Raw genomic sequence first — 13,157 nt, forward strand, 5'->3', positions numbered from 1 at the left:
TTATCTCAGGACTCACAAACCACCATAAAAGGCTTGCTGTCTGCTTGTAACATCACTCAGCCCATCCCTCCAATCCATTAAGCTATTTATGATTCAGCTAAAACAGATGGGAGAAGCAAAGGCGGCAAGAACAAAGAACCAAATTCTGTATTGTGGAGGGCTGCTGGTTCAGGTTTCCATGGGCAGAGATGATCTCACCCAACAAACACGAGTTTTTTGTTTCAGAGGAGACCTTATCCATCTGCCTAAGAGACAAGGATCTTTAAGGAGCTACTTTAGAAAGGACTGTGTGTGCAGAGCTGAGTTCAGTCTTTCCTCAGCCTAGGAGAGGAAGACAACACAGCAGTGGGTGCTGCAGGTTCTGCTTCAAAACACCCAGTTCTCAGCACAGGACAAACCATTCTGGAGCCACAACCTGCGGAGGAAAGAGTGAGTGGACACTGCCTTGGGCCTGGCCATTACTCACCACCAACACTAAGCTGCAATTACAAGCCCTAAAGCAGTAGAGAAGCCTGCTAACAGTTAAAGAGTTAATTAGTAGAGTTTTCACCACTTCAGAGAAAAAAAATCCCTCCAGAATGGTGTTTGCACAAGCAGCAGCTGTATATTTAAGTAAATATGAAATTCTGTGCTTGACTTCTTTCCTTTAAATTGAGTTACTTGGGAAGAGGCATATGTGTTAACAGGTAGGGAAGGGGAAAACAGTTATTCAATATTTGATTCACTGTCTGAATTTCTCTACGAGACAGATTTTTTCATGTTTAGGCACAAAACTTTGACAGTTGAAGATTTGTTGAAGATGATCAAAGCAGCTCCTATCACTCACCTCTGCCATCTCTTTCACTTTCTGCTCATAGAATTCCTGCTCCAGTAGCACTGGTGGGAGAAGGGAGAGCTTGTCATAGGACCTCCAGTGCCGTCTCTTATTCTCCAGGAAGAACATGCGCTTCTCAATTTTCACATCCCCTGAAGCAGAGTTAAAGGCTCAAAAAAAGGAATGGAGCAGCCATTAAATCCTTAAAGCTTAAATCCTTCTTTCTCCCTACACCACCAGCTGCAGACTTTCAGCAGCTCACAAAGCACTTTACTAAGCAGAGGTGCTAATGAAGAGCATCTCCAAAACAGATACCAGTGACAGAAACTCAGCTCTTCTGGGACCATATCCCCTTTTAAGAGTTGTTTTCTGCTGCAAGCCAGTTCTGCTTACAGTAACGATGCAGAGAGCACAATACACACAGCTTGGCATTTACCTTGCTCAAATTTGAAGTCTATATATGAATACTGATTCATTTCTTTCCTCCTTTTTCGTTTCCCGCTGGTTTCGGGAGACAGCTCCTGCCACTTTTTGATGGCATCTGAAAAGGCCTAGAAAACAACACACAGCCTTAAATCCTGTGCCTGGAAGAAAGCAGGAGCACTCAATTCAAGCTGAAGCACAGTACAAACATGGGCATAGGACTAATGAAAAACTGGAAAGCCAAACACTCCAAAGAGAGGCAAATACACATCTTTCCTCTGCTCACCTTGTTGCTTCATGTACTCAAAGTAATTATTCCATAAAAACAAAGCAGATGAATGACACTTCATAACAGCTCAGCTGTTAGTATCAAAGTGGGCACCAGCTGTAATAATCTGAGCTGGTTTGGCTTCTTTTTTTGTTGCTGGGTTTGGCATTTTGTTTAAAAAGGTGAGGTTCAAATACTCAGTGCTCAACCAAGTGAGCAGACAAGAAGTTTTGTTTTAGTTAAGTCCTGGAACAGTAGAAAAAGAAGCTCAAGCAAGGGCATATCAGAGGAGCAGATCTAAGTCAAAAACTTGAACCCACACTGACAATCAGTTTGCTGATACTTCAAATAAATGTCTTTGCATCTCCATGACAGTGAAACTCTTATATAAGGGATACAGGACTCATGCCACAAGTCATAAGACAAAACAGGACAGTGATACCCAGGCTGCTTCTTAATTCCATGCAGTCAGTTAACCAGCAGCAACAGTAAAATGTTCTAAGATTTAACTAAATGTCAGGGTTTTATTGGCAATTATACTGCACTTCAGTGGCGACATACAGGAGCACTTTCCAGTTTAATGCATCACCCACCATGCGCCAGCTCGTGTTTCCCCAGCTCTCCTATTAGGGAAAGTAAAAACTTCCTGCAGCCTTCTGTCTGGCCAATAAATTTTGAAAATCTCTACTAAATGGATTAAAACTTCTTAAAAGGAAAGGAAGATTATTATAAAACCCATAACCAAACGGCAGCAGATGGTACAGTGAGGCCAAAGCCATCACAGTGCTCTCTGCAGACACGGGAGATAAGCCCAGGAAAGAGAACAGACTTGAACTGGAGCACCTTTCGTGTGATTGCATAGTGTCCCTTGAGCTCGTGCAGCGCCCACTTGATGTCCTGGCTGCTCAGCATTTTGAAGTCTGCCATGAGGAGATCAGCAGCCTGAATAAAGCACCGCTGGTCAAGGGGGGCAAGTTTGGAAAAGTCAAAGTAGTCTACTTTAGGCACCTAAGGAGAAAATGAAAAAGATTAAAAGGCTGCTATAAATACACAACAGTTATGCCACAAATGGCTCTCTCAGTGATCAAGACATTCTGCAAGACTACCCAAAATTCAGGGTGTGTGGCACCCAACTCTGAGCACTTAGTACAGTGTGGGTGCAAAGTCTACTGGCCCAGGCACCTCTGCAGGTGACATGCAGAAGGTAAAATGTCGTTTAAAACCATGGTGTGTGGCTGCCTGGGACAGCAAGGAGAAGAAATATTTCAGTTACTATGAAGAGTGAACAACGTTATTAGCTCAAGGTAGAGAGATGCTTCTTCCAAGAGTAGAAAGAGGTATTCAACATTTCTCTCAGGCCACGAAGAGCTATTTCAATATCCTCAAAGCAGCTCAGAGGTTTTTTTTTTTTTTTTTTTTTTGTTAAATGGATGTTTTAAAACACAAATAAAATCAAGCATCTGTAGGGAGATTGGCAGTTAGGAGGCTGCAAGGCAATGCCTAAAGGCCTCACAAGAGAGACCCGAGGGCCAAGGCTACTTCATGTGACAGAATGATTGCGGAATTCTTGTCTCAGTTATCAAAATGAACACTTGAGATGGGGCAGTGATAGGCAGGCAGGGAAGAGGGTCTCGCTGGAGGCAAAGAAGCAGACACTGTGCAGCTCTGGCACAGCCAAACAGGAAAGGCTGGGAAGTCATCTTGTAAGCAACTAATTATTGCTATTTAACGCCGCCTCACACATACCCAGAGGCCTCCTGTGAAAGCCAGGCTCAGTCAAGCACTCTGCAAACACACACTAATCAAAGCAGACATCCCAAGGTCCACTCAGGCTGAACAGACTGCCCAGAGGCAGCAGGAGATGTGGATACTCTCACTTGCCTTTGTCTCATCTTGGCTGGCAAGCAGGCTGCTGCTGGGGTTTAAAACCACTCTGCCTTCCTTCTTTGGGTAATCTGGATTTTCCAGAAGAAAGTTACAAAGGCTGAAAAGATAAATATAGTTACTTCAAGGTTGGGGAGCTCAGGTTCATTTCTCATTGGTCCAATTTTTAGTATTGTATAATTTATGAGGTCACAGTCAAAGCCTGCCCTGTAAGGACCAAGGGTGGTTCTGGACTGGAACAAGCTGCAAGCAAATGACTGAGGAATAGGTGAAAAATATCAGCTGTGTGGCTGCAGAAGGAAAAGCAAATAGGTTTGTCTTTCAACAATTAAGTGTACATACACGAAGCTTGTATGGATGAGCTACTAATCATCTACAGAAAAAAAACCAGCACAAAAACCCCTACAAAACCCATGAAAGGGTCATGTCTTCCTCAACAAACTGTTACAGATTCAAACTTGAATCAAAGCCTCCATTCTCAGTCTACCTTCACATTAAAGCAGCCAGAGCAACCTGGTTTAGTGGAAGGTGTCCCTGACCACAGCAGAGAGGCTGGAACTAGGTGATCTTTAACGGCCTTTTCAACCCAAACTATTCTGTGATTCCATGATTAAAGCAGAGACAAAATCATGTTTAAGATGTGTCTCCATGGAATACAAACTCTGAATACAGGTTTCATTGTAACGAAGCTTGCAATCACACCAGCATTACCCAAATTCCACTAAAAACTGGTCTGGTGAGAACAGCACTGAGAAAATAAACACTAAAACTGCTGAAAAATTGCCTAATAGCCTGTAAATGCAGCATATCTGAGGTCCTACCACAAACAGTCGTAACTGTCAGGTAAGCGTAGCTTGGCTAAGTATTTTAGCTTAGAAAAGACTCAGCAAGGGGTTTTCAAATGTCCCATTGGTGGAGAGCCACCAACACTCCAGAAACCCTTCTGAAAGGGCAGCCTGAATCAGGCTCCCACAGCTTTTTCTCAACCCTCACCAAGCAGCTGTGCTGGCTGGGACAAGCAACACAAGGTGTTCCTCAGTTTCCCCAGCTGCAGAATAAGATCCTTCTGAAAAGAGCCAGGACAAGCAATTAACATTTGTAAAACTACTGGAATAAGAAGGTACTAGGCTGCAGCAAAGACATAATTGCAGCTAATTTACATTCCTGATGTCAGAAATCAGGCCCTAATTAAGAAATCTGAACTGGCTTGAAGCATTAACCCACTATCAAGGCATTATTACTTTAGCTCTGCTTTCACATTCAAAGCAGGGGCATTTCTTTTTGTTTAATCAGGTATTGACATATTGAGCCAGAAGCTTTTGACTGAGTGTGAATGTTCCAGCACACAAAAGCTGAATAGATGATACCCTGCTAAGAGGGGCTCCCACATCTTATCTTTCACATCAGTTGAAAGTTTTAAGATGATCATTTCAGGGGAAAAACAACAAATATCTTGGCACTGAGCATTTAATAGCTTCCAGCTCCCACCTCCTGCCATCCCTTTGGTAAAAGACAACTGTTTTAATCCAACAAAACAGAAACTTCAAGGAGCTCAGATCGCGGCTCTAATGAAAGGGTTTCAGCTGGGGCACGGCCAGGCTACATTTGAACTGTCCTGCATGTTGCCATTTCAACGCTGAGGATTTTGGGGGATGTTGACCTTCAGTGTGTGACAATTAGTTAAGTGGGTCTCGGCGCACAGCACACCCACATTCACGGCACTGTTCATTAATATCTGCACCACAGGACACAGAGCTGGTTAAAAGCCTCACCCCTGCCCAAAACCACTCACCCTTCGTTATTATATTTCAAGCCTGATTCAGCTTGACACACCATGGAGATCAAAAAGACCCTGCCAGCGAGGCTGACCAGTGCTTTGACCCATTTGTTCTCACACAAAAGCTGCAGTGACAACTCAAAAGATGGTTTGGTTAAAGGAATAAAAATATGGAGAAGAAATCTTTATCATCCAGTAAGTGGGTAACGCACCGCTGAGCAGACACTGTAGCTGGCCTACAGGGAAGCCTGGAAGCACCTTTTCATCTCACTGGGTCTGTGGCACACAATGGGAGAGAAGAGATTTCGGGAGCAAAAAGGGAAGGAACACATTAAGACCGACAGAAGCCAATAGTGGGATTCAATTCTATCAGGCTTCGCTAAATCCCCCCAGGACACAAACCCGAGGTTTTTTCACACAATCTGGGAGGGTCCTCCAGCCAGATGCACAACTTCAACTGCCCAAGGAATGGCTCTGCTTGTCTTCTACACTCCCACTGCAACCATCCACCCTGAGGTGCACCCAGTCCATGGTGTGGGCACCACAAAGCTGCTCCACCACTGCAGGGAAAGCACTTTTGAAAGACCAGAAAGAAGTTCTAGTCCGTTGGCTTTCTAACCAAGAAGCCTTCCTTGGGAGACACAACTTCACAGCACAAGCAAATCAGCAGAATAGGAAATCCATGCCCAATGGATGGGATCATCCTTAGCCCCTCATCAGTTAACTTATTTATGGCCCAATGACTAATTCTAAGCCTCACGCACTTTAATGCTGCTTGATTAGTGCCCTAGTTAGCTGGAAAGGGCCTTGGATTTACACAAATGAATACTCTGGCAAACAACACCTATTCCTCATTCTTGGATCACACAGTAACCAGTTTGGACACGCTGGAGATAACAGAGACAGTTGCAGAGAGAGAAAAGAGAGGCCACCAAGCATCAGACACCAATCACAAGTGATTTACTTCAAACCATCTCCCCTCGGTGCTGCTGGTGCCAACACACGCAATCCTTCACTCCCCAGCTCTACCCAGAAGGGCAGGGAGATGATGCAACCCTGCAGAAAGGTTAATCACCTTTTTTAAAAAACTTTTGACTCTAACGTGACTCCCAGAAATCTCCAGCATGATGAACATTAAGGTATTCCTGAGCTGTTAATGCAATTGGGAAAGCAAGTCCTCACATTCATTTTCCTTTAATTTAATTTTCTTGCTCATGTTTTTGCTCAGTTTGACCAAAATCAGTCCTTCATCAGATCTTTAGAACCAATCCTACCAGCCCTTTAATGTATTTGATCTATTCTAGCCCCAAAAAGTGATGTGAGAGAATTCAGACAGCACCACTGCTACCTAAGCAGGTAAACAGGATAAAAGCCAACATTATGACACTAAATGAACTCCAAGACAGTGTCAGCTTCACCTGGAAGAGTCTAAAAACCAGTGAAATAAAGGAGGGAATGATTTCCTCCAACTCAAAACTCATCAACCCATCTCCATACTATGTTTTATAGCAGTCATCTTAACACCATAAACCTGACATTCACTCTTTTTAAGAGCCCTAGTAATAGGTAAGACAAAATTATATGTACTATCTTTAAATAAGTAAATTATCTTAAAAGCAGAGAAGCCACAGCACAACAGAACTAGAAAAGACTTTAAAACAGCTCTATTAGAAGTACAAAAAAGTGCCAAAGAGCACAGATTCTATGAAGGCAGAGTTGAAGCCCCAGCCTGGATGTGCTGTAAAGCAGCATCCCTGGCAGGTGGGGACATGGGAGAGTGCTCCAGTTGTATGACACACTGTGGCTCTTGGCTCCATACTTACACATTTAAGTCATAGCAGTTCTTGATGATGATTAATTCTTCAATATATTCCTTCTTCACATCTGGGAATCTTGCTTCCTACAGCAGGAAAAGCTAAAGGTTATGCAGGTATTAGAGAAGCTGTGTAACAGATGTAGCACCCAGGACAGGGATTTAATGTAATTAACCAACACAATCCTGAGACTCAGGGCAAAATGGTCAAGAGATCATTTACAGCCATCCAGCCTTGCTCCACAGGATGACTGCTAACAGCTCTCTCTCAAAGGAAGAGTGAGGGGTAGGCATGTGAAATTCCAAGAGCACATGGCCTAATGAGAGATTCAGGCTCCCTAGGAACGAACTACAACACAAGAAAAGGAAATGTTTACCTTCAGCATGACCATCAAGGAGTTTCAGATCATGTGCTGAAATACAACATTCCAAAGCAAAAGGAAACAAACCAACAACGTGCACATCCACCCAATGAACCGAGGCACAGCAGCAGTGAGACCAGAACAGACAACAAACCTTCAGTGGCATTTCTGTGAAGGCTCCCCCAGTGTTTGCTGCTCTCGCTGGGGTTTCTGTACAGGGATTGCAACCATGTGGTGTTTTACTCTGCAAGACTGGACTGGGCAGGGTTGTCAAGCAACCCTGACAATGCAAGAACAGCCTCTTGTACCCATCTCAAAGGCAGTGAGTAACAAGGTCTTGCTTGCATTTTATTGCACTGCTACTTAAAGAAATATTTTCCTCAACTCCAGTTTTCCCAAGTAGAATTAGATATGGGATGTGGAAGGAAGACTTGGAGAGGATGGGGTGGTGGTGGAAGATACAGACACATAAGAATATGCCTGTTTGCAAGAAAAAAATATTCACTAAGCCATTAAGAGAGCCTTCCTCCCTAGCAATCAAGGGGAGGGGTGTGCAAACATTAAACACATGAACCACCACATTTTTATTTAGCTTTGTTTATCATATATACCCCATGCTGCTCCAGCTGCTGAATATACCAAAGGATAAGGAGTGTCCTTCTTGGTGGCTGTTGTCATGGCCAGTGTCCCTCATGCTAAGCTTCACACATGGAGCATGTGGAGTTTACATACACAAGTCCTCATGGTGTTTATCCAGTTACTAGTTGGTGCTGCTGCTTGGAAATCCACACTGCAAGGGCAAGCCTTACCCCTGGCCACCACGGTGGCATTAACATGGACATGGACCAAACTCCTGCAGGAGAGGCAGCTGGAATCAGTCCTGGCTCTCAGTCATGTGTCCCTAAAACTTCTCAAGTCCACCCACTGCTCAGTGTCCCAGGTTTGCTCATTTAGCTTTATATTCAATCCTAAACTAGCTCTACAGTGTTGGGTTAGGAATCAAGCAGACAAAACAAGACCAGGAAATCCAAGAAGGCCTTTCAGGGAACAGACAGAGATTATTTTAAGTTAAATGAAGTTTTTCAAGACAGTTCATCACATACTCTTCACCTGGTGCATGGCTGAGTCTCTGTCAAAGCCAAGAGGATTTACAGCTTTGTGTTCCGAGCATGTGAGACTCTATACACCTCGAAAAGCCTGTCTGAAAACACCCTGCACACAGGATGCAGAGGAGCCCTGGGAATACTTACTGTCTCTCTGATGAGCAGCGCAGTGAGGTCCTGCTCCTGCCCAGCAGCTCCCTGCTCTGGCACATCCCCCGAGCCAAGTTCGTGCGAGCCGTGTGCGGGGAAGGCGGGCCCCGGCCGCTCGTTGTCTCTCCTTGCCTGCTGACCCGGTTCCTCGGGGGAATGCGCCGGCTGCGGGGAGGCGGGGCCGGGAATCCCGTCCTGCTGCGGCTCCGGCCGGGGGAAGGCTGGCCCAGGAGCCTTCTCTCCGTATGCCCTCAAAGCTCCCGGCTCTGCCTCTGGCTGCCCTTGCTGGGGAGCACAGCCATTCGCTGCAGCCCGTGGCTCATCTTCCGGCAGTGGGAAGTGCCGGGGTTCCAGCTGGCTGTTCTCCCGGATCTCCTCCTGCTCTGTGGAAGTTTTAGCAGCTATTCCTTCCAGTTTCTGCTCTGGCTCCAAGTTCTCTCCTTGCCATTCCCGAACTTCCATCCTTTCCTCCTGCTGAGGTGGAAGGCCTGCATTTTCCAGGATAATGGTTTTCATGTTATCAGCAGGATGTGGACTCCGCTTGATCAGTGGCAGCAAACTTGGGCCAGGCTCCTGGTTACCTGTGAGTTCAGAGCTGGGGCCATTCAGCTCAGAAGGTCCAGGCTGCTGCAGGGCAGGGTCCACACTCTCATCCCTGCTTGGTCCAGCAGTGCTCTCCACCATGAGGTTATTCCCATCTCCCTCACTGGGCAGAGTGGAATCCTCCTTATCCTGCAGGTCTGTGCCCAAAGGCTCCACAGCACTTTTAGATCTTCCTTCTCCCACAGCATCTGCACCCTGCCATGGAGCAGCAGGTCTGATGACATTGGGGCGCAGAGGCTGCTGATGCTTTGGGGTCTGGAAATGACACCAATGAGAGAAAGTGGGAATTCTTGTCTGCATGTCAGAATCCTTGCTCCAGATACTTCTGCATCTAAGAAAACTTCTGATGGGAAACTGATAAACAGTCTGGTCAGCAAGATGCTTAATAAAGCACAGAACTGTAACCCACATATCTGTGTCATCAGCCCCCAGGTGCTACGAGAACCTTTGCAGAACTGGGGATGCACAAGACTTTCAAAATGGAATAATTTTCTTAGCTCACCTCAGTACCCACTTCCCTTCCAGTAAAATAGTCTGCGAAGGAAGAATTAACTGATGACATATTTGTGTTCTCACCAATTTATTTAAACAGGCAGGAAACAAAGCTCCAAACATTAATCTCTGGCCTTGTTCTTGCCTCTGGCAGACAGACTGCTGTATGCCAACAGAGCCTGAGTGTTCTCTGCTGCTGTCTTCAACTAAGATGCAGAAAGGTCAAGCTTTACAACCCATTTTCTCAGTGCTTCTGGTTAATTTAACAGAAAAGTGGAATATGTTCTTAATATAAGATAGATATGAAATGCGGCAAAAATATCAGTGCCTGCAACAGCCCAACATGAATGCAAATAGCACAGAGGAATGTAAAGCATACAAAGTACATATATAAATCAAACAAGGCATGGTTTGAAAACACCTTCAATGGAAGATCAAGTCCCCTTGCAAAGCACTCCACCTTGCTGGATTCAGACAGACAACTTTATGGGAGCTAAAACCTTCATCAAGTAGAACTTAAAACTACACAATGCAGTTCCACAGTCTGGTTCTCCTCTCCTGTGCCCAAAATATGACTAAATTAAGCCAGCAAAATGCCATCATTTCACTGTTATTTCAGACATCCTAAGTAGATTGCCATTACCAGGCAGGGCTCATAGGAATGCATCAGGTATTTGCACAAAACTTGGGTATACAGGCCATGAATACAGCACAGCAGCTACAACAATGAAAAATTACCTCTGCTAAGATGACTATATCATCATCATCATCTTCCTCAGCCTGCTGCTTTTCTGGCATTTCCAGCAACAAAGGCAAATCTTCATCTGAGGAATCCGATATCGTGATAAGACTTTCATCCCTGTGGTTTATCCAGTCTGCAGAACAGTAAGTAAAGTTAAAGTCAGCTGTTGGCTCGAGGTAAATAACTGGAATTACAGGGCACAAGTAGCACTGAAACATCTGAGAAAGCAATTTTCCCATTTGCACTGCAGGAAGAAGCATTCAGAGGTCACCAATTCCTCTGCAAGGCATTGTTACAGCCACTCCTGCATCCCTCAGCCTCCAGCAAAACACCTGCACAGCTTCAGCTCATCACAACAGCACTGCAGGGACAGCTCTGACACTCAAAAAGAATCTTCTACCCCAAACTCCAGCAAAAGTCAAGCTGCTGCAAAAGTTATTACAAGGCATGTAGGGAATACTTCTGCAGAGAAATCCTGAACTTTCAGTATCTCAGGGACATTGCAGGTTCTTTTTGTTGAAGTGCAGTGCATTCTAGCAGAGATAAGGGTCCTTGTGCAATTCAGCCCCTTCCGAAAGAGTGAGACCTTGCAGGAATACCTTATGGCAGGGCTGAGATAAGGCCTGTGGCTGTGGGTGCAGAAGATATCCTGTTACTAGATGACAACCTTGTGCCTCAAGGTTTGTCAAGAATGGAATACAGATTCTACTCCACACAGCTGCTGGAACACAGGAGAGATACTCCAGCAGAAATAGAGGGTTTCTGTACTGCACAGAGAACATACAACTATGCTTCCCCTAAAACCTGACATGTTTTGGCTCATTTTTGAGCGTGAGTGTTCATTTATCACCTCTCAAGCATACAGAGGAAGCCTCATTTTGAATTCCACTCTTGAGGGAATGGGTGCCAATGCACACAGCCCTATGAGGGCACAAATTTAGGGTCAGCCTCTCTCCTATGGGGCTCTCAGAAGGATGGATCCTCCTTGGATCTGCTGAAACATCTCTAGACAGTGTTCCCAAGAAGTCAGCAATCTCCCTTGAGGCAGTACAACATGAGAAAGACAAGAGCCAAATATTTTGCATGCCTGCATAACATGAAAGAGTTTCTGTAGGTGGCTAAGTCAGTGTAACAGAGCAGGGTGTGATATGACAGAACAGACCTCCAGCAGCTCCCTGAAAGTTCAGTGTCTGTTAATCCTGCTGCTCAGGAGGAGTTTCACAAGAGTGTTTTGGAAACAGGCACAAATCAGTACTCACCTTTCCCTCTGTGGTTGCTGAAGCTGTTCAAGTTAATCACTTCTTCATTCCCACCTCTCTCTGCCATTTTAAACAGCTGCACCCCAGAGTGTCAAGGCCCCAGCATGGCAGTCAGGCTCACATGAGGAACTGGAAGATAAAATAAAACCACGAGGGAGTCAGGCAAACTCAGATTCACCCTAAGGGGGATTTTCCAAGATTTAGCTGCTATGGGTTCTCCTGGCTCTCTCAGCAGTCCCCTCCACGTGAGTATTTTTCTGTACCCTCCTCTCAGGACCTGAAAGGAGATATATTTGTTATCCTGTGTTCCAAGAGTTAAGACAGTTGACTAAAGGGTGCAATTAGGCCTGAGAAGTCTCTCTGGAGGAGCTTGGCAATCACAGAAAAGGAGGAGAGATGCAGTTCTATCCAAGCAGGACTCAAACCCTCCCAGTTAAGTGGATCTCCTCTTGTTTCCAATCAAAATCCAGTGCACCAACCCACACAGTGGTGTTTCTGCCACCATCAGTTGGTGAGAGGGGCAAAATCCCCCTGCCTGAGCTGTCCCAGGGCATCCCCACACCCCCCAGATGATGTCACTACAGCCATCCCTGTCACACTTAATGCCATGGAAATCACACACAGCCCTGAGGGGAACAGCCAACAGGGATATCACCATCCCAGCCTGAATTCCCTGAGTGCTGCCAAGCTGAGGCACAACTTCAGAGCCACCAGAGATGCTGCAAGCTCAATTCCACAACCCCCATGTTATTGGCATGTCAGAAGAAAGCTGCACCCTGGGCAGAGCAGTGTCAGTATGTGGTTTGTGCCTGCCCTGTGAACCAGCACAGGAACATTCCAGAGAACACTTCCCTACCACCATCTGCTATTTTAAAGAAGAGATTTCCCTGATTTACAGCGAGGGTTTGGTACAAATTCCAGGAAACGCCATCTGTTCTCACACCAAAAGCAGAGCATGACAGGAATCAGGTTCCTTCACAGGGACTGGGCTTTTTGGAACTAAACTTTGCTACCCCCACCTGTTCTCAGAGAGTCACAGTGAATTGGCCAGAGGCTCCCAAACAGGATTAGGGGGCCAGAGGAATCACTGCAAACAGGAGGTTTCCATTTTATGCTCTGTCAGCTTATAGCTCTCCATTCCCACTATCACAGACAGGCTGAACACGTACAGGAACTCCAAGCACAATTTGATCACTGGAAGGAGGAAAGAGGGGTTTTTTTATTGGAAAGTATTCATCTCCTTATTGCAGCACAGAGGAATCTGTACTATTAAATATTTACTGATGCATAAGCCGGAAGAAAATGGTGGGTCTGCTATAAAATCCCATTTGCTAGTACACAAGAGCAATATAAATTCCCCCTCAGTAATTCTACTTAACTTCCTCTGCAGGGAATAGGATTTGCAGCTAGGACAGTAAAATGAAGAAATGAATTCAGATGCACAAGATGCAATAATAAAAATTAAAA

At 45.2% G+C, this 13,157-nt stretch overlaps 1 protein-coding gene across 5 annotated transcripts in view; it reads right to left on the reverse strand.

Annotated features, from left to right (window-relative positions):
* Positions 1 to 13,157, reverse strand: part of RNF216 (ring finger protein 216) — a 76,811-nt gene that overhangs the window by 50,375 nt on the left and 13,279 nt on the right. For 4 of the 5 annotated variants that reach the window (XM_066197816.1, XM_066197815.1, XM_066197817.1 and 1 more), the window contains 8 exons: positions 11,691 to 11,819; positions 10,428 to 10,564; positions 8,592 to 9,452; positions 6,990 to 7,066; positions 3,387 to 3,489; positions 2,349 to 2,513; positions 1,251 to 1,365; positions 827 to 966 (listed from right to left, as the gene is read on the reverse strand). In XM_066197816.1, coding sequence (XP_066053913.1) covers positions 827 to 966; positions 1,251 to 1,365; positions 2,349 to 2,513; positions 3,387 to 3,489; positions 6,990 to 7,066; positions 8,592 to 9,452; positions 10,428 to 10,564; positions 11,691 to 11,757 — 1,665 coding nt within the window. In that variant the 5' untranslated portion in view covers positions 11,758 to 11,819. The remainder of the gene's footprint in view (positions 1 to 826; positions 967 to 1,250; positions 1,366 to 2,348; positions 2,514 to 3,386; positions 3,490 to 6,989; positions 7,067 to 8,591; positions 9,453 to 10,427; positions 10,565 to 11,690; positions 11,820 to 13,157) is intronic. The other variant, XM_066197819.1, reaches the window with a different exon arrangement.

The sequence above is a fragment of the Chamaea fasciata genome, unplaced genomic scaffold, assembly GCF_029207755.1.
Source record: "Chamaea fasciata isolate MVZ Bird 193981 ecotype frontalis unplaced genomic scaffold, bChaFas1.0.hap1 SCAF_16, whole genome shotgun sequence".
Classification (NCBI taxonomy): Eukaryota; Metazoa; Chordata; class Aves; order Passeriformes; family Sylviidae; genus Chamaea; species Chamaea fasciata.